At 38.1% G+C, this 26042-nt stretch overlaps 2 protein-coding genes across 18 annotated transcripts in view; both read left to right on the plus strand.

Annotated features, from left to right (window-relative positions):
* TENT2 (terminal nucleotidyltransferase 2) overlaps positions 1–14092 on the plus strand; it is a 59689-nt gene extending 45597 nt beyond the window's left edge. For 4 of the 9 annotated variants that reach the window (XM_028493028.2, XM_055086636.1, XM_007102954.4 and 1 more), the window contains 4 exons: positions 2–138; positions 8743–8834; positions 11050–11129; positions 12719–12835. In XM_028493028.2, coding sequence (XP_028348829.1) covers positions 2–138; positions 8743–8834; positions 11050–11129; positions 12719–12793 — 384 coding nt within the window. In that variant the 3' untranslated portion in view covers positions 12794–12835. Of the gene's footprint in view, position 1; positions 139–8742; positions 8835–11049; positions 11130–12718 lie in introns of all 9 variants that reach the window. The other 5 variants (XM_028493023.2, XM_028493026.2, XM_028493024.2 and 2 more) reach the window with 3 other exon arrangements.
* A 2663-nt stretch (positions 14093–16755) lies between these two features.
* Positions 16756–26042, plus strand: part of CMYA5 (cardiomyopathy associated 5) — a 152920-nt gene continuing 143633 nt past the window's right edge. For 5 of the 9 annotated variants that reach the window (XR_003680958.2, XR_003680957.2, XR_008618071.1 and 2 more), the window contains exon 1: positions 16763–17041. Coding sequence is in view for 3 of the 9 variants with exons in the window: in XM_028493031.2 (XP_028348832.1) it covers positions 16881–17041 (161 nt within the window). In the remaining 6 variants the exon portion in view is untranslated. Of the gene's footprint in view, positions 17042–26042 lie in introns of all 9 variants that reach the window. The other 4 variants (XM_028493031.2, XR_003680961.2, XM_028493030.2 and 1 more) reach the window with 4 other exon arrangements.

Consider the following 26042-nt stretch of genomic DNA (forward strand, 5'->3'; position numbering starts at 1 on the left):
GGAATCTTTTAGTCCTGCTATACAGCTGCACCTTGTACATCAAGCTCCATGTAATGTTCCTCCTTACCTCTCAAAGAATGAATCAAATCTTGGGGACCTCTTGCTGGGCTTTCTTAAATATTATGCTACAGAATTTGAGTAAGTGAAATTTCAAATTGTGTTTATTCGTTTGTAAATAAATGAATGCTACAAATTGGGTCATAAACTGTATTTATCAATTTCGATGTTGTAAACTACTCCAAAAATGTGTAGTTTATAAAATTTAATATCTAATGATTATTAGAAACTAAATAGCTTTCCTGTTACTAGCTAATAAAAAAAATTATAGTTCAATAAGCCTAGTTTTAGTTGATTTCAGTAGTGATCCCATTTTATATGTAGCCGCCTCTTTCCACTGTAGGGCCTGAATAAATGTTTGTGTTGGTCCTGTGTAGGTGCTGTATAGTATGGAACATCTATTTTCCAGGAACTTAAAATTTGTAATAAAAAACACAGCTAAAACAAACTTGGAAAAAGTTCTACTTAATACTTGATATCTGAATAAATAGTTGTGTTTGTATGATATACAAATCAAGGGATACTCCTTTTCCTTTTTTTTTTTGGTGAGGGTGATATATAAACATGAAACAGTAAAGTGTATAGTCAGGCTGGCCATAACTGAAAGTTCTTATGGGAGTTCTTAGTCCAGATAGAGTGGGATTAGGGGTTGTTTGCAGCTCTTCTGATCAATTTGGAAAAGGTTGAAGGAGAGAATGAATGAGAGAACTTAGGAGTTGTACAGTTAGAGGAGGAGGGTACAATGACCATAGGGTACCAGTCTGAAGAGGTTTGGAGAGGGGAACAATAATAGTAAGCCTAATAAATTGCTATTACTTGGTGGGAAAAACTGTTCTAAGCAGATTATATGTATTTTCTCATTAGTTTACATAATAGCCAAATGAGTTGGTATTATTTTATGCCCATTTTACCAGTGAGGCATATAGAGAGGTGAGGAAACTGGCCCGAAGATCACACAGGTAGTAAGGGGAATACTTCAGATAGTTTTGACTGCAAAATTCACTCTCTTAACTATGATACTTTACTGAAATGTTGATATTATCTGCTATCATACAGGAGTTCTAAAGAAACTTGACTCATATAAGATGATTTGAAACATAGGACCTGAAGGAAGAAGTGTTCTTTACATTCCTCCAAGTAAAGTTTCTATCAGACTGCCTGTTTTGTTTATGGTTGTGTCTCCATTACCTAGCCCAATGCCAGGTAGTGGTACTTGAAAAATAGTTGCTATAGGTGAATAATTTTGGAGCACAAAGTACGATTATGGATATGAGTCAGAGATCCTTAAGGTGACTTAGTAATTACTGAATTAGGTTAACAAAAGGAGTAAGAAAAGTGCTGAAGAAAAGTAGTTCAATAAGAATGAAGTTATAATAATCCAGGTTAAAAATGACCAGGACCTGAATGTAAGTCTAGGCAACAAAGATAAAAAGGAAGGAGCTTTCATTTATATAAAGATGAGGAAAGATTTAAGACTGTATGAGACATGGGACATAAGAGAATATAAAGGTTATTCTAGAGTTAAGATTTTTTAAGATGTTGCAATGATAATAGCTAATGTTTCGTGAATGTTTACCTAGTGTCCTGCAGTATGCCGAGTGAATCCCATGTATTATCTCATTTAATCCTCACAATAACCCCCTTTCAAACTTCGGGAATTTGTGAACTTGAAACTTGCCCATAACGATACAGTTAGATAGCCAGAGAACTGGGATTCAAATTCAGGTGACTCTAAAACCACACTCTTAGTTGTTAGACTGTGTTGGCACCATCTGTTGTGTCATGTAAATTAGATATTGGGGGAAGTTCATAGAAGAAAGATATTTTTCTGCCATGTAGAGTTTAGGATCAGAGCATCTAGAGAAATACTTTGAAAATCATCTGCTTTGTTGGACTGAAACAAAATGGTAGATGTGCAGGTTTGTATGTTAGTTTAGTATTAACAGAAACTAGCTTGCTGTGCCAAACGAATCTGGCTAAGAGGTTTTGAACTTTTGGATGCACTTGTTATGATGATACATGATTTAGGTGACATCTTCACCTACTGTTTCATCATATAGTACCTTATTTCATACCAGATACTTTCAGAAATTTGACTGTAGGGAGCATAGCCAAGAGTGTAGTCATGGTAATGAACTAGGTGCTGTGCTGAAGAATTCGGGCAGCCATTAGAAGTGTTTGTAAGGATTTTTTCTGAACTTTGAGATACTATTAAAAAATTCCCTTTACTTGAAGACAAAGAATTAAGTGCCTGTGAAAGGATGCTTGAGTACATGGTATGAATGGTGCAGAAATTTTATATGGCCATTTAAAAATTACCATTAAAAAGATTTTCTTCCCTACTTCACTCACAGCTTTCTCCTTAAACCTTGCTGCTGAAAATTCTTAAAATGAAGCCAGGTTTCTAGAAATGTACCTAGGAATGAGGAACTGACAAAATAGGAAAAAAAAAAAAGGAGCAGGTGGTTCGGGAGTCTAGAAAAACATACAGTCAGAATTTAATCACTTTGTAATTTAGCAAAAAAACAAGAAAAGAAAATTTTAAATTCTAAATATCTTACAGACTCATAGATACTGGAGATTCTAGGAACCTTAAAAGGTATCTGTTTTATAATTCTCTTTATTTTCTGGATGCCCAATCACATGTCATTACTGCTAGTTTATCTGTTGAATTAAAAATACATACCTATATACAAAGGACAATTTTTCTATCTCCTTTCTTACTATTTTTTCCTCATTTTATTTCATCAATAAATCATTGAGTGCCTACTCTATACCAAGCTATTTTCTATGCACTGGGGATATAGCAGTTAACAAAACTGTCTTTATGGAGCTTATCTTGTAGTATGGAGAGATAGACAGTAAACAAATAAAATGTACGCTATGTTAGATGGTGGTAAGTAGAGAAAAATAAAGCAAAAGCAAGAAAGGATATTCTGGTGTGTGTAGTTGTTGCAATTTTAATACCTGTATTGCCGTTTGATACCTAGCGTGGTAAGACAGTCTCACCGAAAAGGTGACCTTTGAAATAAAGACCCAGCGGAGAGGAAGGTGTGAGTTATGTGTCTATATGGGAGAAGAGCTTTCCAAACAGAAGGAAAAACAACTGCAAAGACCCTGAGGTGGAGGTTTGCCTAACATGTTCAAGGAACAGCAAAGAGGCCAGTGTGACTGGAAGAGAGTGTAGAAGTCAATGATGTCTGAGAGTTAAGGAAGTCCATGTCATGTAGGGTCTTGTGGTTAATTTTGATGACTTTGGCTTTTCCTCTGGGTAATACGGGAAACCACTCGAGGGGTTTCAGTAGAGAAATTGCATGATCTGATTTAGTTTATAACATGCTAATCCTGGTTGGTGGATAAGAATAGACTGAAGGGGGAGCCAAAGGCAGAAGCAAGGAGACTGTTTAGAAAGGTATTGTAGTAATCTAAGAGAAGTCATGTAGCTTGGGTAAAGGTGGTTGCAGTGGAAGTGGATGAGAAGTGGTCAGATTCCACTTATATTTTGATTTGCCACAGATTACATGTGACCTAAGAGAAAGCGAGGAGCCAAGAATGACTTCTGAGATTTTGGCCTGAGCACCTGAAAGGGTGGAGTTGCTATTAGGTGTGATGCGGAAGACAAGGGAGGAACATTACTGATTTTGAACATTTTAAGATTAAGATACCCGGGCTTCCCTGGTGGCGCAGTGGTTGAGAGACCGCCTGCCGATGCAAGGGACGCGGGTTCGCGCCCCGGTCCGGGAGGATCCCACGTGCCGCGGAGCGGCTGGGCCCGTGAGCCGTGGCCGCTGAGCCTGCGCGTCCGGAGCCTGTGCTCTGCAACGGGAGAGGCCACAGCGGTGAGAGGCCCGCGTACCGCAAAAAAAATTAAAAAAAAAAAAAAAAAAAAAAAAGATTAAGATACCCACAAAATATTCAAGTAGAGATACTGAGTAGAGAGTTGGATATACAACTCTAGACTTCAGGAGCGAGGTCACAGTTAGAGCTTTATATTTGGGAGTTGTCAGCAGGTAGATGGTATTTAATGCTAGGAAACTTTTTGAGAAAACCAAGGGAATATAGATAGAAAAGAGAAACGGTCCAAAGACTAAATCCTTAGATACTCCGGTGTTAAGAGGGGTACAGGAAATACAGAAGATACAAGAGTGTTTTAAATGACAGTGAAGAGAGAAAGACAAATTCAGAATGTAGATATTCTGTGAAACAACTGGCCTAGTCTCTCAAAAAGTCAATATCTTAAAAAAAAAAAAAAGTGGAGAGAACATTTCCAGATTAAAGAGATGGAACAATCAAATACAATGGATGAACCTGGATTACAGTCGGATTTAGAGAGGGTGGAAAAATTATAAAAGGCATTTGAGTTACATTAATTTCTTGGTGCTGTTGGTGTTACAAAGGAGAATAGCCTTATTCTTAGATATATGCCAAAGGATAAAGAAATGAAGTTTCACTCTGTCTACAGCTTAACAAAAGGGTCAGTTCAAAACATACACATATACACACACACACAAGCAAATGTGGCAAAATATTAACCACTGTTGCACTGCTTTTAAGTTTTATGCTTTTCATTTTTCCCTTTGAAAAATGTCATAATACAGAGATGAAATAAAAACAGATTAGGTATGAGAAGGAACTAATATATAGTAATCAAAAAAGGAAGAATCATTGAGAAGGGAGGAAAGCCAATAGAATGTGGTGTCTTGGAATCCAAGAGGGAAAAACGTTTTGGGGAGGAGGAAGTGATTATGTGCATCACATTTTTTGATAGATCAAGTACAAGATGAGAACTAAAAGCTGACCATTGAAGCATCTGTCCATGTGGAGGCTACTGGACCCTTGACAGGAGCAGTTTCTGTGGAATAGTGTGGATAAAAAGCATCATTGGGGCCTTTCTCACCTTCTGAGATGGCCCATACTCTGTGGAGTGTGTTTCTCCCAAGGCCAGTCTCGCCTTCTGAGATGGCCCACACTCTGTCTGTGCAGTGTGTTTCTCTCTAAATAAATCCACTATTTACCTATCAAAAAAAAAAAAAGTGTCATTGGTGTGAGCTAAAGAGAGAAAAGGAGGGGGAGGATTTAGGTAGTGTAGCTAACTCTCTAGGGGAATTTACGTACTTGTAAAGGGAGCAGAAAAAGTGGCGTAGAAATTGGAGGATTAAGCAGGGTTGAGATTTTCTTTTTAGAAAGGAGAAATTTTGCCATCTTTATGGCAAAATTGGTGATACCAGAAAAATTGTAGTAAATTGTTGAACAGTCTACTGTTTGAGTAGAGAAGGATTGGAATCTAGAGCACAAGTGGAATAGAAGCGCTGACAATTCATTAATAATAATAAGGAAAAAAAAGAATATATAGATACAGACAAATGCAGGTTGATGTGGTGGGAGCTAGAGGAAACTATCTTTTGATTGTTTTAGTTTTTTTAGTGAAATGAAGCATGGACATCGGCCGGGAAGGATTGTGAGGGAGTAGATTTGAGAAGTGAGGAGAAGGTATGAATTGTCATGTAGAAGAGTAAAGGAGTGAATTAACTATGGAAATATAGTATGATTGGTGGGTAGTAGCATTTAGGATCCTTTTGAGCTAAGTCATCATGAATTTAAAGTGATCATAAATGGAAAGGTCAATATGGTTGCATTTTTTCTTCAGTGCTATTTAGCTGCTTGGGAAAGGATTGGAGTAAACAAAGATTTAATTATAGTTGTATCAGCCAAATAAGTTCAGTGCAACAAGAGCAGGTAAGAGAGTTGAGGGATATGCAAGGGAGTGATTTTCATAATTGACCATGGACAGGACATATTAAATTCAGTCTTGAAAATGGGCACAGTGTTGCCTACAGGACATCTAGGTGGCAGTTTCCAATAGTTACTTGTAAATTTTGGCATGGGGCTTAGTAGCTGGAGAAGAAGATTTGGGAAAGAAACATCAGAGTACTGAAGCCTGGATGGGTGCTCTAGCATTTGAAAAAGATTGAAAAAGACAAAGTCCTGATAGACACCAGCATTTAAAGGGTCAGGCAGAAGAGGAGCCAGTCAAAACAAAACAAAACTCTAGGATTAGAGTCAAGCTTTTTCTGTTTACGAGATATGAAATCCCTAACAAAGTGTTTGTTTGATTGTTTGCTCTCCAGCCCTTAGTTATAGAATAAAAATATACAATTTTTTCACTTACTTTGACTAGTCTTAGCATATATGCAGCCATGTGGTATCAGACACATAATTTTGTCTTTATTAGACTTAAATTTTTCTTTGTAATGTTGTTGAAGTCTGCATTTCCAATTTAATCAATTGTCTCAAAATACTTTCTGTTTGTCCCAAAAAGAATAGCTAGAAGAGAATTAATAAATGAGTACCAGCTCATTAACATTACTGAAGAAAAAAAGCGAGCGTCTTACCAATATAGTCAGTAATCTGTTTTATATTCAAAAGATTATCATACATTATCAGATCTGTTTTAGATTAAGTCCCATATCTGTTGTTCTAGTCTTTTCTGAAACATCCCTCTTTTATAGATTGTATCTTATTTTATACTTTAATTATTGAGTGACAGTGACAGATTTTCACATGGCAAGCAAATTATGGTAGAGAAAAATGGTATGATAAAAGGCTTAGTTTAGAGCCTGTTTTAAAGAAGGAAATGTGTAGGGAAAATATTTCTAAATTACCATTTGAATTCTACATTTAAATTCACCTCTAAGATTAAAAGTAGTATATAAGTTATGTATCATGTTTATGATTTAAATATTTAATAATTTCAAATATTTAAAAGTTCTTCAAAAATGCAGTAGATTGAATCAGTCCAAGTAGTAGTGGTTCAAATATTCTTTTTTATTCCTCTATGAAGTACTTCAAATGCTACAGTCATTTAAATAACTGAATTGTTTGGGTTGATTATAGGTTGAAGATTAAACACTATCTGGTTAGGGATGAAAAAGTGAATATGGATGTGTCACATATGTTTCTGTGATCCAGTTTAGAATCAAATACTGGCATGTAATATAAATTCAGGATTGGATTTAATAGAAATATAGTGGTGAGGAGAGTTCCTTTGATTTAAGAAAGTAAAAGTTTTAGTTTAACAGCAGGATACAGTATTTCAATATTTTAAACTTGTCTGAGAGAAAAAAATCAGTCCACCCCCTTTTAACATAATATTTCCTATTTCAATTCTACTGCAGATTCCACTGTCCTATAAGTTGAAATTAGAAACAAGTAGTCTCAGGAAAAAGTTCATTTTATTAGTGAAATTTGTCTTGTGCCATATAAAGTGAAGTAGCACAAAGTGTAATTCTACTGTAATTTTGTGTGGGTCAGCAATGTGGTTATATAACTCTCCCCTTTACATTGTTATTTTTAAGAAAATTTTGGTAACACACTTGGACCAGTAGAGCAGTGTACTTCTTTTCTGTTTGGAGTCCAAACTAACGAAGCTGCTGTACATGAAGGATCTAAAACATCTTACTGTAACCAATCCTAAGTATTTCTTTTTGACAACCCACTTATTTTTAAAAAACATAAATTCTGATACATATTTTTAAAGAACTTAAAGCTGTCTTTGCAAACTATTTCTAAACTGTATTCTTGGTAAGAAAAAATAGAAAATCATACTTTGAGGATTCTTTTCAGTTATCACACTTCACAAGATGCAGTATTTTCTTGCATGTTTAACATAGAAGTTAGTCAATTTTCTAGAAACAAATGCCATACTGGACCCACGATTATATCCTTATGGATTCTCTAATAAATAGAGGCAGAGTAGGACGAGTGTTGCATTTGGAATGTCCCAAACCATGGTCTTTCTCCTACTGAAATGATGGAGAAAGCTAAATACAGCTGAAAAAAAAAGATACCAGCTATACCCCAAACTCATTTTTCTGTTGAATACAAGCTGAGTGGTCATGATTTTTAAAATGTTTTTGAAAAAAGGAAAATTGTACTTGTATAAAATTATTATAATTTGAACTTGTACAAAATTATTATAAATTTAAAAGAACAGTATAAGGTTAGGATATACTAAAGACTGGACAGTTTACCTTCAGGCATGCTGATAAAATTGTTTTACTTGAATAAAACTTCACTGTTGACATCTACATCTGATATACAGCAATAACAGTATGTTTTCATAGAGTATTTTTTTTTCTTAAAACAGCATCTTCTCGCTTCTACTGGAAAATTTAAAAATTTTCTACCATAAATCATATCAGTAGAGGTGCACCTGAGCAGAAATTATTTAATGATGCCAGAAAACAACACAAGAAGATTACCTCTCTCTTACCAAATAAAAAATTCTTACTGGGGTGTTAACAAGGAACATAGTTTTTTTGCTTACTTACACTTTATTTTTCATATTACTTCATTTATTCAAAAAATATGTATTGAATACCTAGTTTATACTAAGCAACTAGGTGAGGAGTAAAAAAAAAAAAACACAAATAGCTCAGCATCTTAGAGCTTTCATTCTATTTAGGGGAGACACACAATAACGTAATAAATAAGCAAATTGTTAGAATGTAAGTGCTGTGGAGACAAACGGAGTAGAGAAGGGGAAATGGGGATCGAGGTGCAGAGGGTTGAAGCAAATTCCAGTTCTGTGAGAAGATCAGAGTAGGCTTAACTACTGATATAATAAAAATAATAAAAGGGAAGTTAAGAAAATAGTTAACATGATTAATGTTTTTCTTTTGATAGCTGGAACAGTCAAATGATTTCAGTTCGTGAAGCCAAAGCCATTCCCAGGCCTGATGGTATTGAGTGGAGAAATAAATACATCTGTGTAGAAGGTAGCTTTCCCACAACTACTCTCTATTTCCTATCCAACTATCATCATGGTACTGAGAGAATTACTTGAATACTTTCAGTTTATATTTCATCTAAAAGTAATACATTTATGTTCTGAAGTGGTTTATAAGTCTTTTAATCATAAGATTTTAATTTAAAAAAATAATTTAAAATTCTTTAGTTGTAAGAAATAATAAACACGAATTTAGGTGTCGAATCTTTCCAGTCAGTAAGATTTGAGCAGTCTTCACGCACCTCTCATGCTTGTAGTTGGTTGAAATTTAGTTTCATGACTTACAGGGAGAAGAAAATGATTCTTTGAAATAAAATAAGTTCTTTTATACTTAAATATTGATAATTAATACAAGCTAGATTTTTATGAATATAAAATTGATTTTCCTTTAAAAATTAAATGGTCTGCAGATAGTCTGTTCTCTAAAATTAATTTACATGTAGTTGAATATTTCTTTAAGTCAGTGGAAACTGACTTCAAGAGGCAATATTGTTCTCACAGATGCCAAGTTGATGACTTTTGTAAATCTTGAGGTAACATAAAGGGTTGAGATTTGGCATTTGCAGGAAAACATCAAATTTAGAGTATTTTAATCTTGAATTATAATGCAACATCTTAAGAGTTTATAAATGTGAAATTGAATCTCCTGCTTTGGTGTTTGGTTTGCTAAATTGCACAGTGTGTGTATGTTATTTTAGTTACTTGGTTCTTTTGAATACTAAATACAGTTGTAAAGTGCTACGCACTGTGTGATCTGATAGTTTGGCGTATGGCGTTATTTTATTTTGAAAAGTACTGTGACAATAAACTCTTTTTTGAAATAGCCTTTCTGAGCAATAAAAAAATAAGCAAAAGGAGTTTTTAAAATTACGGGCCTGATTAGATTATATGACAAATCTAAAGTTAACATCTCCATCAAATTTCCTATTCTTTCACACCTTTTTTGAGGTCTTTCCCCTCATTCTAGCAACTTCATTCTCTTTCTCTCTAGTCTCTCTCTTTCAGCTTTACAGCATACATAGGTCTTCTCATCCTTGAAAAATACTCTTGACTTGATCCTACTGGCTTTTCTGAGTACTTTTTTTTCTCTTTTTTATGCCAAAATTCTTCAACTCTAGTAATTTTAACCTACTGCTGACATTATTTCAGCCCCCATCTCACTCCTAATGCCTTTAGTTATCCTTCTTTTCTCACTATTGTCTTCAGTTTCCTTGTTCTCTTACATAGAATCAGTTTCTTTGTCTGTATATATGAACTCTTCTCTCTTATTTTGTGGGTGAAGGGTGAGTGGGGTGAGGGTAAAGACATGGAAAGTAATATTGGAGACACACACATAAAATCTCTTCTTTTGTTCTCTTCCTGTCTTGTCCACTTTTTTCTCTATCCTGTTTTTCTGTCTTTCACTGCCAAATTTCTAATACAAGTTACCGTTCTCACTGCATTTTTTTAAAGCCATTTAGTCACACCATAATTCTCTGCACTGTCTTCTATCCTCCCTGGTATTAAACCTCTACTTTCAAAGGCATTGACCTTTCTCCTACTAGACAAATCAGTGGTTTTTAATTAATTATTTATTTATTTATTTATTTTTGGCTGCGTTGGGTCTTCATTGCTGTGTGTGGGCTTTCTCTAGTTGTGACGAGCGGGGGCTGCTCTTCGTTGCAGTGCGCGGGCTTCTCATTGCGGTGGCTTCTCTTGCTGCAGAGCACAGGCTCTACGTGCACGGGCTTCAGTAGTTGTGGCTCGTGGGCTCTAGAGCACAGGCTCAGTAGTTGTGGTGCACAGGCCTAGCTGCTCCGTGGCATATGGGATCTTCCCAGACCAGGGCTCGAACCTGTGTCCCCTGCATTGGCAGGTGGATTCTTAACCACTGCGCCACCAGGGAAGTCCCTCACAGTAGGTTCTTGACTCTGTGATTCTTCAGAAATCTTATCTATTTTTATGGTTTAGACTTAATATACCTATGCTGATTACTTCATTTTTAGACATCTTCTCACTTGAATTTTATCTACCTTGTTAGACAGCTCATAGCTATTATAAAACTATTTATTATACACATAAATCTAATGTTAGGCTTAACCACATGCAATTGCTACTGTGTAGGTCAGAAACTGTCAAATATTGGCAATTTCATATAATTCAACCAAATAACTGAAGTTCTCATTTTAATAATTTCTTGTTTATATGTGCATTTAACATTGTAGAACCTTTTGATGGAACAAATACAGCCAGAGCTGTGCATGAAAAGCAGAAGTTTGACATGATCAAGGATCAATTTTTAAAGGTAAACTGCATCAGATTAACTCTAGAAGCATTAGTGCACTCGTGTGCTTTGAAAATTTAAAAAACATATAGGTAATAGGAAAGAACAGCTCTGGTTTTTGTGTTGTGAAGCAATTAATGTGGCACAATAGGGAATTTATTACTTGAATTTAGAAATACTCCTTCAGAGAGATCTGACTCCGCTTTTACTCACATGGCTTTCACTTTGTGGAAATAAGCATTTTCACAGTGAGCTTATTAAGCTCTCAAAATGAATGAATAAAACCTAAAGGACTCCTTTCCCTCCTTAAAATATTGGGGAAGTTGTAGCCTTAGAAGAAAGCCATGTCTGTTCCATATTTTTCTTCTATGTACACCACTGTAACAAGGAACTAGAGCTCCATTTTATCTTTGTTTATATTCTGAGAAGTTAAACAAAATGTATGTGTTTGTGTGCACACACATTTTATATATATAAAGTCATATATATGTAAACTGTAGTTTATTCCTTAGCTCTCTAGTCCACAGTGTGAATTTTTTCATCAGTGATTTTGCTAGGTTTGATTCCTAGCTTCAAGTTATTCAACAATACAGAGTAGAAACACATTGATAGAAATATGTTTAGTAGTATTATGAGACATATAGGAGAGAATACTTCATAGAATAAAAAGATCAAGGAACTTGTGAAGATCATTTTAGAGGCTTATTTTTTCATTACCGAGATGTCCAAGTAGACTTTATTTTGATGATTATTAAAAATGCAAGTGTATCATGTTACAGGCTGTCCTTCAAATTAGGCCCTCTCAGTTTGTCAACCAGAATAGAAAATTTTAAATGAAATGGAATTCTGCAGGGCAAAACAAGTATCCAAGAGGGAATGTTTTTCTCTATCAGATTAAATTGAGAACTCAAAAATAGCATTTCTACATTGCTGTTCTTACTGATGGGTGAGCTTTCATTTTTGATTGTTTAGCTATAAAACCAATACTTTTAGTCAGTTGAACAACTGAAGTGAGAACAAACTGCAAAGATCTGCAGCCAGATTTTTTGGTAGTGGGCCAGATTTTTAGCTTATGAATGAGAATTTCAGCTTCTTTTTTCTCTTCTTAAAAATTCTATTCATTCTTCTAGATGCATTGTATAAGGTGCTTTATTATAGATTTACTCTCTTCTTCATAAATACAGTTTTTAATTGAAAGAGCTTTCTAGATACAAAACAGTCAGTCAAATAATTGAAGTAATCTTTCCTTACCCTCTCAAACCCAAAGGTTTTGTATTAATTACTTTGCTGTTTTAAATGACATTATCTAAATCGGTGAATAAATGTTAATATTTTCAGTTGCATCTTTTTGTACCACCTATGTGCTCATTTCTTTATTAATGAATTGGAACTACACAGGTGTAAAGTTTTTAAATAACATCTTCTTTCCGATGACAGAAACAATACTTTTACTGTGTTAAAAACTTGGGAGATAAAAACACAGACACAAAAAAGTCATCCCAAATTTTACTGCCCTAAGAAATCACTGTTAACATTCTAGTAACTCTCCTTTCAGTCTTTTGTTCCACATATATTTTAGGTTTTAAGAATGATTTTTCTTTCTCTTCCAGTCATGGCACAGATTGAAAAACAAACGAGATTTGAGCAGTATACTACCGTTAAGAACTGCTATCCTGAAAAGATAACTGGCCTCTATTTCTTAATAAAGAACAGTAGTAACATCATAATGCGTTTTGTTTACCTTCATCATGGTTTCTTTTTAATTGTTCTTCTTGTTTTCATGTTTTATTCTTAAGAGGACATACTTATATATGCATATTTTATTATGACATTTCCTAATAAAACCCTTTGATTTAAAGATGTATTTTTGAAAATGTTTACATTGTTGATTAGTAATATTATGGCATGAATTTTCAGGAGATCAAATAAAATATTTTTTGGGGAATTATCAAATAAAAGTTTTTTGCTATAACTGTAATTAATTGTACCACATGCTAATACTGAAGAGATGTGTGAACTGTTTTGGAAAGGGTCTGATTTATACATACTTAAAGTATCACCTTCAGTAGATGGTTTGTTGCCTGAGTCTGTTCTAATGAAGTGAAGATTCGAGTCAGTTATTCAGTTACTTGAAGCAAAATGAAATCTTTTATTTCAGTGAAATCACTGCAGAGGCATGAAATACTGGACAATTGCCTTAAGTCCTCGCTTGACTCATCAGGATAGACTGAGGCTTTGTGTCGATATTAGCATTTCATTAGTACCTCACATGCTTTTGGTGTACTTGCGATTGCTTTAAATTTTGTGTTGAAACAACTACATTTTGCACTGTAGTAATATGAGCACTAACTCTGTATTGTACAGCAGTTAGGGAATTGTTTTGAAGAATCAGTTCAGTGTAGACATTTTGAAAAGATTAAGTCCTCTGTGCTTTATGATAGCTTAGTGCAATTTGCACTTTTGCTTTACTTCCCGTTTTCTGCTTTTATTTTTCCTGTGACATGAAGCAACGGAAACTGAAAGATCAAAGTTGAGATTATATCCTATTGATAGTATCAGAGTTTTTTCTGTGTATAATTATAGGATTGTAATCTAAACTGGAATTTTTAGGCAGTAAGCCACTATAAAATGTTCTAGATAAGACATAACATTATTATAAATAAAAGCTTAATGTTTGTAAAGATATCTTTTCCACAAGAAGAAATAGTGGTGGCTGCTAAAAAAGCTACAGTGTTTATTAAGGTCGTTTGTGGTTTATGTAAATATTTGTAAATTGGTCAGTGCCTGTAAATTTAAATATAAATAATCTTAAAACAGTTTTAACTTTTTCAAAAGGACTGTGTACAACTTCTTTTAGACCTGCTGTAGCACAGTTTGTACCTCTAATGTATTTGGTTTTTTTGCAGACCAATTCAAATGCTAACAGACTTTTGCTTTTTGACTTGTAAAAGGTGCATATTTTCATTTTTTTCTTTAAGTTTAAATTTTTGTATGATCAAATGGAATAAAGTTTATATATGGAAATTATCGTGTTTTTTGCTTTTTTTGTTTTTTTTCTGAAAAAAAAAAAGTCTTTACTTCGAGATGAGATTGAGGCTGTAATCATCTGGAGCTGAACTGAATCCGGTTATTGTGTGTAATTATTTAGATTATGCAGAGAATCTTGGAATCAAGTTCATTCTTTAAGCCAACTAGCCACATCAACACCCTATTTCTTTGGCATTATTAGGAATGAAGCTTTCCACACAGGTGAATTTTTCAGTTTACTGATGATTAATGCTTTTGAAGCAATTAAGCTTTATATACTAGTTCTTTTTCTTGGAAATTTCCCTAAAATGTATTTTACACTGTGCAACTCTTCTCTGTCAGAATGTGTTGAGTATAATTAATATTCTAGTAATGACTCCAGATAATAATTATAAACAATAAATAATAGCCATAGTACTCCATAGTAATACTGTGTAGCTGTCAGGCATGGGTAAGTGTCTGGGGCATTCTACCTCTACAGTATTAATGACATTTCCTAATAAAGCCCCAGAATTTACCATGGACTCCTTCATGCCACTGTTTTCTCAGCTTTCAGTGACCACCAGGCCCCCTATCTCACTGCTGCTGCTTTTCAGCCGTATCGCTATAACAAATAGACCAAGAAGTTAATAAATTTACACCTAGTTGTAAATCAATAGACTGAAACCTAAGATTATGCACTTTGTGACTGCTAAATATGTCAGATAAGTGGTCTGTCAGTATATGAGAGAATTTTTTAGGCTTTTAAGTTATTTTCAATATGAATTATTTAATTGTGTTGTGAATAATACATTCTTTTATTTTCTATTTGTATTGATCTGGCCATTTCTATTTATGTTGGTACTCAAGAAAGTAGTGTTAGAAAGTTTAACATGTGCAGTCTGTACTGCAGTTCTAAATTTTGGATTGGTTTGAGCTAGGATCTTCACAAATCTTGTTGACTATAGTTAGTGTTCCTAAGAAATTTTGAGTTAAATGGAGGGAATATACCTGTAGTTTTGATTAGTGTTTAATAGATCCCACAGCTGCAATTGATTCCTTTTTGTCCTAATGAGCAGACGCTTGGGATTACTAATGCAAAAGCCTACCTGCTGTAAGAGAATGCATACTGCTGATGTTAAACCTGGTTTAGTGAACCCTGGAAGGCTGGGCTCTTGCTGTCTTCCCTCTCATGCCCCCTAGCTGATGCTTCTGTACTGTACCTCAACTACCTGCAGTTCTTTGCCCACAGACCTAATGCACACATACGAGCGAGGGATAACTGTAACTGGGGAATACTACCTAATTTACATTTATCATATTTAACAACTCTGTGAATAGAATTTGCTGTAATTAAAAATCAGTGTTAGCTCTTCTAGCCATAAAATCATTCTTACGAAAAAAAAGATCTTTATGTATTGTGAAGATATCTCTACCTGTTGTACATAGCAGGCCTGTTCTCTTCAGTGCAGGGACCATTCATTAAGCACCTACTATGTGCTAAGTACTTTGCTAAGCTTCTGCGCTTGTAAGAAATGGGGATAGTGGGACAAAGATAACAAACTTACAGTCTACTGGGGAAAGAGACACAAACATAATTTGAATATAGGATAATGTGGGAACCTAAAACTGGTATTGAGCTTAAGCTGGGGATTTCAGAGAAAGGTGTGATCTTGAATGATGAGTAACCAGGTAAATAAAGATGGGAAGAATGTTTCAGGTGGAAGGAATTGTGTACATAAAGGCACAGTGGTGTGACTTGATAAATGTTAGAACTGACTTCCAAAGACAAGACCAGACAGCTAAGATGTGGGTTGTTAGCATTTATCTTCCCAAGGACCTTGTGCTTTAGTCCTAGAACAGTGGGAAGCCATTGAAGGCTCTTAAACATGGGCATGGCATGATCTGGGACTTTGGGTTGAATTTCAGACAAAACAGACTTTGGCCAATGTAGGGAAAATTATTCCTCTAAAAAGGTATAAGATTTGTGGAGATAAAAGTTCCCTGGCTGAATAATCCAGGGGTCACTGAGGAAGAGAATACACAATATTGATTTGCAAATATAAAAGGAGCCAATACTGAACAATGGTTCAAAACTGGGCTTTTGAAATGGGCAGACTTTGTTTCCCATTGGGTCACTTTACTAGCAAAAGGAGACCTTGAGCAAGCTAGGTACCCAAGCTCTTCTAAGCCTGTTTTCTCATTTATAAAACCAGCATCTTAGTTAAACCTACCACAGCAGAGTTGTGAGGGGAAAATTAAGAGTGCCTGAACTAGTAGTAAGTGTTCTGCTCTGTAAAAGGGAGTAGTTATTTGGTTGGGATAAGGGCCCATCGAGTAGCTCAGCTCTGCTCCAAACCTGAAGCCTACCAAACCCACTCTAGAGGGAAGAGAAGCAGGGGTGGGCTGTGTGCCTTTCCTCCTCCTAACTCCCGGGTGCAGCGGGAGCCTGCGCCCCTCGGAGTGGTGCTCTCCAGTTGCCCAAAGGGCCCGCCAGGGATCCGCCTCAATTGGGGCGGGAAGGTCTGGGGGAAGTTAGACGCGCGGGGAAGAGGAGACGCCGAGCCCGGGCCCCAGAAGCTCGGTGGTGAAACTTTCTGACGCCTTCTATTTAAAGTCGCGGGGCTCGCCCGCCCCCGGGAGGGAACCCGAGCCGCCCCGCCGGGACAGGGCAGGGCCGGGCCGGGCCGGAGGCGCCGTCAGAGGGAGAACACCAGGCGCGGCGCGGGCGGTTCCGGCTCCAGCTCCGGCCCGGGGAGAGGCGCGATGGCTAGCAGCGAGAGCAGCCACGCCGCGGACAGCGCCCTGGGTTCCGACGCGGACGAGGAGGTGACCCGGGGGCCGGACACTGAGGAGGAGTCGGGGGGCGAGGAGGACGAGACGGCCGCGGAGTCGGAGTCGGAGTCGGAGCCGGAGCCGGACGCCAGGTAGCGTGGGGCCCTCGCTCCGGGCCCGCAGCCAGACGCGCGCCGCCCGGGCCGGGAGGGCGGCAGCGGGGCTGGGCGGGTGCTGCGCGGGGGAAACGCCGCACCCTTCCTTTCCCTCTTTTTAAGCTCTGGGGTTCATTTCCCTCGAGCTAAGCACTTTCTCTCTGGGGGCGCTGCCTTGTGAAGAACTTGAAGGTGAAGGTGCTTGCTGTCAGCTGGAGTGACAGGCCCGGCTGGAGCAGCAAAGTTCATCCCTCCCCATCCCCCCTTCCTCCCTCATTACCACCCCCTCCCTCCAGCCGGCTCCTTGTGACTTGCTGCTGCTCTTGTTTATTCCTGGGGATTTACTTCGGGTCCTGCCGAACTGCAGATTTGTGCAGAAATGCTTACATTTGGCCCAAAGCCTAGGAACAATCTTGAAAGCCTGAGCTAGAGGAGAAGAGGGTATGGGGTGGGGTGGAGGCCGAGAAGCCGCTCTGGAAACTTCAAAGGACTGAAAGTCTCCTGGATGCCCAGCACTGGCCTAGGTTGCTAGAAGAGGACTTAATTTTGGTACAAATGCCCATACATTCTTTGGAGAAAAGAAGCATGAATTTCAGTCACCCCTGTTACTAAAATTCTGCTTTTTTTTTTTTTTGGTCTCAAACAACATTACATGTGAATACAATTAGGTAATAACTATACACAAATGTGGGTCTCCCTGCCTCCCTTCTTTCTTGTAGGCCCTAAAATGAGAATAGCAGGAATCATCTCCTCTCGATTTGGATTTGTTTTTACCTTTCCTTGTTCTCTTTGAGTATGGGGATGGGGGTAGGTGTTTGTTTTTAGTTTTAGGGTTTTTTGTTTGTTTTTCGGTTTGTTAGTCAGTTGTGTCCCTTCCTAAATCTATTAATATCAGTAGAAAGGCTTTGTAGGTGACAGATGGTTGTGCAGCACTGCAGAGCACCCATCTTACCCAAAGTTAAAAGTGCTGCCCAACCAAAGACAGCAGAGCTGAAGCTGAAACAGCCCACAGAGGGGCATTGATTAGGGTGAACTGTCAGTCAGATAAGAAGTCTGGAATATCGGTCACATAATTACCAAGTGGGGAGCAGGCACAGTCCCTGCCCTCAAAGACTTTATGGAAGAAGTTAGGAAGCAATATGGGGACCATGAGACAATGTGCTGAATACACGAGAGGGGAGGGAAGGACAGACCATGGTACTGTGGAAGGTCAGAAGAGTGTGTAGATCTGCGGCTGCCTTCAAAAGTAGTGGGCATGACTTAGGCCCTGGAGAATGGGCAAGAATTGCAGAAAGGAGACGCAGAAGAGAAGGCACCTGTGGGAGATGGAACAGGAGTAGGGACCTGTGATTCCTGGGCAGTACTGAGAAGGGGAAGTCTGTCAATGAAGCCTTTTCCCTTAATGGCATCCAGGATCCTCATATCCTTTTGCCCAAGCAAAATTTGCACCCCTGCCACCCAAGAATCTGAAAACTCGTTTACTCTAAAATGTGAGCAGCTGATAGATATTCAAAATAACACTTTGGGGTTGTGTTGCCCTTTGCCAAAGGTCAAGATCTTCAGGTAAAGGCATGATTTATCTGCAGTAAACATCAGCCTGCTCTGACTACAGATGATAAGGTGGACACCAGGCCAAGCGTCGGAATGTAGAGTGGAGGGAAACATGGGGGAAGAGGTAGACTGTGGTGGTGGAGGCCTTGAAAACCATCCCATTTAAAAAATTTTGGATTTGATGACATAGGTAACAAGAAATCAGTAAACTTCTGGAGAGGATTTAGGAGAACAAATTGGTGTCATTGAGAGAGGAGACTGACAGGCAGATTGGAAAGTTGTGTTTGGGGAGGGCTCAGAGCAGAGAGGCAGCAGCAGAGAGAAGGAAGGGAGATGTGTAGGGATTGCTCCATGGTGGGGCAAGGGGAAGGGAGGTGGCAGCTGTAGGCTCTTTCAGGAGAGAGGTTTCTGTTGGCAGGAACTCCTCTGGGAACTGGGAGTTCTTGAATGTCTTCTAACCTCAAAGTGTGATCAGAAACCAAACCATTTTGGTGAGCATGAGTTTACAAATATGAACTAAATTTCTTCTTTCTTCTGAGACTAGAGGTGAGAGCTTCGAATATTCTGTAATTTATGGGAAGGAAGAATGATGAGACATTCTTCCTCTCAGCTCCTCCATCCAAGTTTTACAGTTAAAAGAGGGCTCACTCCGTGCCAGGCTCAGTTCTCGTTTTAAACCCTCCCAGCAGCGCTGTGAGGTAACTGTCCTGTTATACATGAGGAAACTGAGGCTTTACGTAATTTACTGAGGGTATAAGGCAAGTAAATGTAAGAACCAAGATGTGAGCCTCGGTCTGTTTACTCCCAGCCACTGCTAGACTTCCACACCTCCCTTCTTTTGGAGGAAAGACCCTTTCTTACTGTAGGGGAAACTTGAATGGCTCCAACTAACTTCTTTACGGAAAGGTTATTGGAGGAAAGGGAAAGACCTTTTATTCACTATTCTGAATAATGGAGTTTTCCCCTTCTTGAATGGAAAAGTTGTCTCTGTGTTTCCTCAAAGATCAAACTATTTGCAGAAGTTGAATTACAGACTGATTTTTCTTTTAATTGAGAGGCACATGAAAGTAACTAAATGGAAATAGCTTAAGTAATAATAACAGAATGATTGATTATGGCATCTCTTTTGGTATTATTAAGCCATTATTAAAATGTTATTTATGAAGATTTCTAACATTATGGGAAGTGCATATATTGAATTTGAAAAAAAGTTCATTTTATAATTTAGAACGATCTCACTATAAAATAAAGTATGTATTGGAAAAAGGCTTAAAAGGTTAATAAAGTTTAGCATAATAAAGGTTATAGTAACTTTTATTAACCTTAAGGTTAAAAAAAGGTTAATAGTCATTGTCTCTGAGTGATGGGATAATGGTTGACTAAACTTTTTCTTTAACTATATTTTTTGGTTTTTCTATAATGAACAGACAGTGCACTTTATTATCAGAAAAAAACTTCACTTTTAAAAACTCAAAAGGTACAAAGCGTCATCTGCTTGTGCATCTTTTCTTTGTTCTTCCAGCAATAATATATAGAATTATCTATAGCCAACTTTCTGAATCAAGGAAAAAAATCACCTTTAATTGTAAAGTGCAGGGAAGCTCACCATTATACATGCCAGTATTTGTATTAGATTAGAGAACTACCCTTCTGATGTATCATTCAGTGATATGAATATCATTGGCATGAAGAGGCCTGAGTGGCAACCCTGTTTGCCATTCCATCATGGGCAAATTCCCCATCCTCTCTGAGCTCCATATTTCTCATCTCTAAATCGGGATAATTTTACAGATTTATAAAAAGGGATAATTATTGATAATTCCTAATTCATAGGTTGTCATAGGATTAAATAAACTATGTGAACATGTGTAAGAGTGCTTGGCCTTTAGTAGGTTACCGGTTAGTTTTAATTTCTTTACATCCCTTCAGATGAATCATTACTAGCAGCTAAGCTACCTTCTGCCCCCCATTCATCAATGAGGGGAGAGTGATTTCTCCGTTTTCAGTATGAGAAATGGTCCTATTCCACTTTGGCTTTCCTGTATTCCTTCATTCACTAAACATTCATGGAATGCCTACTAATTGCCAAGGACCATGCTGGGGATACAAACATTACTAAGACTCCATTACTGTCCTCAAGATAGTCACATTCTAGGTGGAGAAACAGAAAAATGTAATTATGTCATTAACTGTTATAAGAGATTTAAGGAAGAAAAGGTCTGTATGAAACACCTCCAAGTAGGCAGGGAGTCCTGGGGTCTATCCTGCCTGGAAGGATGGGGGAAGACTTCATCCAGGGCCCTTGGAGCAGGGTCTTCAATCATAATGAAGTGCCCAGAGGGCTCATTGTTTGTGGATATAAGAAAAAGATTTTCATGTTGCTAAAACTTCATACAAAAGTTGTATGTAAAAAGCATCTCTATAAAACCTGCAGGGGGCTTCCCTGGTGGCGCAGTGGTTGCGCGTCCGCCTGCCGATGCAGGGGACATGGGTTCGCGCCCCGGTCTGGGAGGATCCCACATGCCGCGGAGCGGCTGGGCCCGTGAGCCATGGCCGCTGAGCCTGCGCGTCCGGAGACGCCTGTGCTCCGCAACGGGAGAGGCCACAACAGTGAGAGGCCCGCGTACCACAAAAAAAAAAACAAAAAAACAAAAACCTGCAGGATTTGAGAGCTGGGAGAGGCTATAGAAACATCTTTTCCCAACCAATCCTTTTACAGATTCAGCAACTGAGTGTCAGGGGACGTTTGTTCAAAGTCACACAACTTTTTAGCGGTAGAATTAGGACTAGATCCCGGTGTCTGGACTCCAATCTATGTTCATTTGTTTATTCATTCAACAACTACTTATTGAACTCCTACTATGTGTTAGGCACTTTCTAGGCACAAAGGATACAGCAGTGAACAAAATGAACCAAGTCCCTGCCCTCCTGGGAGTGGCTTTCCAGGTTGGGGAGACAAATAAACAAACAAATATGTAGTATGTCAGGTGGCAATCAGTGATATGAGGACAAGTACAGCAGATAAGGGTTATACTGTTTTGGATCAGGTGGTGAAGGAAGCCTCTGTGATGAGGTGACATTTGAGCAGAGACTGAAGGAATGAGTATTCTAGGCAAAGAGGAGAGCTGGTGCAAGGGCGCTGAGGCAGGACTGTGTGCAGGACTGTGTGCAGCTTATTTGAGGAACACAAGGAGGTCAGGTTTCGAGAGCAGAGTAAACAAGGGGAGAGTGATGGGAAACGAGTCTAAGAGGTGGTTGGGTTGCAAATCATGTAGGACTTTGCAGGCTGTGGTAAGGGCTTCCGATTGTATTCAGAGTAAAGTAGGAAGTTGGGTTCTGCCTACCATACCACTCAGGGTTAAAAAAAAGAAAAGAAAACCATGGTGATTGCATTATCCCATTAAATAGTAAGCGCCTATACTCTCGTATACTCATTGAACAACTATTGTGTGCCCAACACTGTACTAAATGTTTCAAGCTTATGGTCTCCTGTATGGAGGAAGATACGTAAATAGACATCCATGATTTTTGTATTTTTCTGATTGTAGTGCAACGAAGCCTGACTCTTTTGGTCTTTCCCACAGATCACTTGGAAATTTTTCAGAATTTTTGTTTTGGATCTTTTCTGTTGGTCAATTTTAATTTCTCTGTTTAAGCGCAGAGGTTTTTGCTACAACAGTGCCCAAATCTTAAAAATCATGTTCATTTGCAGCTTTGCCAGTGCCTGTATAAAAAAGGTCTGCCTAAGCTGATAGAATTAAACTTATTAGTGACATTTACTTTTAATCATTGTAAGAAAGAAACCTATTGGAAGGTGAGGGGTGTTTGTAAATGGTTTTTGTTATCAGTATGGAGCACTCTGTTGCCATATGTCTATTTATATGATGTCTCCCACTTCTGTGCTTACCTAGGTGTTTTGACAAGGGTGTTATTTGAGACAACCCTCTTTTGAGGTCAGTGGAAAAAGCTGATATGGGAGGGGTGACTGCTTAGGATGCCAGAGACTGAGGGAGAAGAGAAGATAAAGCAGAGGCTCTTGGAGCCAGGAATTGAAGAGCTATTTAAGTGTTGGCTGCATGGGTATTACATGCCCTTGGTGAGACTTTGACTCCGTATAGGGGACTACAGCAAGAGTTGGATTTTTTTTCTTTAAAACAGCAAACCTACCAAAATGTGGGACGTATTAACTGATAGAATTTTGCCAAAAAAAAAAAAAAGTGTCTTATATTCCCTGGATATTCTGAACCTCGGCTCAATGAAAGCCTTGACTCAATTCGGACAATGTAACCAAATTCCCCTTCCTTCCTACCAAAAGAGAGAATCAGGTATAAGAGACTGGATGTGGTTTGTACCTGAAATAGTAATCTTTGATGTAGCACAGTATTATCCAATATTTCTTTTGGATAATAAAATAATTACAATGTGAACCACATATATAATTTATAATTTTCTAACAGCTACATTAAAAAAGTAAAAAGAAACAGGTGAAATTAATTTTAATAATATGTTTATTTAACTCAATATCCAAAGTATTATCATTTCAACATATGATCAATATAAAAACTATTAATGAGATATTTTACTTTTTTGTGTGCAAAGTCTTTGAAATTTGATGTGTGTTTTACATTTACAGTACGTCTCAATTCTTCTTCCCCACCCCCAGGCTACATTTCAAGTGCTCAATAGCCACATGTGGCTAGTGGCTACCATATTGGACAATACAGGCCTGATAATATCTAGAAATCCATTAACTTCACTGGAATGCAGAGAACTGTTCCACTGATAATGAGTTCTATATGCTTGGCCCTATGCAAGGCACCAGAGACATAAGGGTGGTTGGATGGCACAGTTCCTTCTTAAGGAGCTCACAGCCTGGTGAGGGGAAGCAGTTAACTCCAACATAATGTCATAGCACTACACTAAGGATATAAACAAGGGAACAGAGAAAAGAAGTATATTCTTCTTAAAATGAAATTTAGAAAGATTTTGCAGAGGTGATACTCCAGCTGGGCAGAAAGATATTCCAGACACAGTATGTGATTAGATATTCTTTAGTTCCTGGTTCCAGCTCTTGTGCTAATTACGGCTCTGTTTAAGCTTTCTTTTTCTCATCCAGAATCACTCAGAATTTCCAGGACTGGGAATATTTGTTGAATTAATAAGTGAATGGCATGAATAAATGAATGAATGAATGAGCAGGTGAACGTCAAGTCATCCAGATTCCCTTGAGAAGCAAATTTAGTTGGGATGTTGAACCTGTTAGATTAGGTAGAATTTCATTAGTTGCTGACCATACATTTTCCAGGGATTGACAATAGCCAGGGACTCTGGAAACACAATAGCTTGGAGGGGACAGTGATAAGTACTGAGGGATTGTTCAGTTAGGATGTCTGTGGTTATCATTCCCACCTTCTGTGACTCATTGGGAAGCCTCCCCTAGACTGACCCTTGAGCCGGATCATAGATGGACAGATAAGAATAGGCTTTGCATTTTGCCCGGAGAAAAGTCCTCTATTAAGGCAACTGGAGTGTATTCAGTTCCAAAACTCTACATCCTAGTCTGATAAAGTCCAAGATATGTGGGAGGGTTAATTGATAATACCAAACTCTAAATGCTCAAAGCCATCTCATGGAGCCATTACTATGCTTTCTTAGTTTGGGTACACTTCTCTTTAAAAAAAAATCCACAGCTAAACAGAAATTTTCATCACAAATTTCCTCTTATTGGCTGAGTTCACTAGGGCACTTAAAATTGTTGATTTGTAAATAAAATGAATTTCCTCCTGTTATGACTTCATTTCATTAAATTAACATTTATTAAGTGGAACATAGGGTTCCGGGTGCCGGATGGTGAGCTTGAGCAGCAGTTCAACAAACGACCACAAGAGAAACTGAACTAGAGAAGTTTACTACTCACAAGTCCTGGAGGAAATGCACGGCGTACCTCAAGGGGCCATACAGGGAGGTCAAGGCAGAGTGAGTACAGGCAAAGGGAGAGGCAGAACCTGGCACACATGCCTTTATTAGGGTCTATGTGTGGAATTCTTGGGGGTTTTTGGGCTAAGGCTGGATCAGTCCATTCAAACCAAAATGCATGGGATTTTGGTAAATTTCACAGGGGTCTCATCTAAGGGGCGCACAAGGGGAAGACGATGGAAGGTGAGGGAGACTATTGATCACAAAAACTGCTGGGGAAGTCATATCAGGAGCTTACTAGGAGGACTGTCTCCGGGACATGTTCTTGAATGAGGAGGCTGGTGTCAGTTTAAGGCCCCTGCAGACCACTTGGTCCAACAAAATGAATGCCAGAGCAGCAACGCCACCATTGTTGCTTAGCTAAATTCAAGACACCTCCAATTTCAGTAATGTACCTACTAAAAGAAAAGAGGCTCATTCATTCAACAAATATCTGTTGAGGGCCTACTGTGTGCAAAACAAAGTAAATTAAATCTAGAATGAGTGAAGAAAATAGAGTTCCTAATCTTTAGAGTTTAGTCTCTGGAGAGGGCAGACATTAAACAAATAATCTCACAAGTCATTAGTTGAAGCAAATGCATTGGTAAAATGAATTGGGCCTGGGGAGCAGAGGCAGGGTTCTGCTAGGATCCCGGTCCTTCAAGTCCCAGTCTCTGAAGCCTCCTTGCTCCTTCCTCTGGGAGTTTTCTGTCGGTCTCCCTGTCATCTTGCTAGCGACTTTTCTATCTGCCTACAACAGGAGGTTTCACTGCCCTGTGGTCCAGGCTGGAAGGCCTGGCTGCTGATGACACTTATCCTAGACAGGACTTTAGCATCATCTCCCTGACCTGTTTTTGCTTCTGATGGGTGAATAGAGACCCAGAGAAGGAAGGGAAACCGACATCAACTCAAGGAATAGCTAGTCTATTCCAAGCATGGTCACCTGTTAGTTTGGTTTATTTTCACGATAGCTCTATGATATATGCATTGTTTTCATTCCCATTTTATGGAAGAGGAAATGGAGACTTAGCAATCTTGAGTAATTTACCTAATGTCAGATGGCTAGTAAGTATGCTAGGATTCTAACCCTAGTCTAATGGCAGAGCCAGTCCTGGAACACTCATGAGTTCAGCGCTCATCACCAGATCTAACACACATCTGGTGTTTATTAGCCAATGTCTTTCTTTTTTTGAGCATAAATTTACTTTTAAAAAACAATTATTTTGATTTATTTCTGATTTCAAAAGCAAAACATAAAAGCCCCAGACAATCTATGTAGTAGCTAATCCTGACCAGCACCTCAGCTATATTAAGTTTTCTAATGTGTAACAGGGAGAGTAGGTCTTATGTTTAAAAATAGATGTTAGAAAAAAAAAAAATAGATGTTAGGCAATCCTGTGTGCTTGAATTTTAATAAGGTCAAACATAGCAACACCAAAATAACTTCTCTGCATGCTCTATGGGATCATATGATAAATGTTCAATAGGTATT

This window comes from Physeter macrocephalus, chromosome 8 (assembly GCF_002837175.3).
Source record: "Physeter macrocephalus isolate SW-GA chromosome 8, ASM283717v5, whole genome shotgun sequence".
NCBI classification, from domain to species: Eukaryota; Metazoa; Chordata; class Mammalia; order Artiodactyla; family Physeteridae; genus Physeter; species Physeter macrocephalus.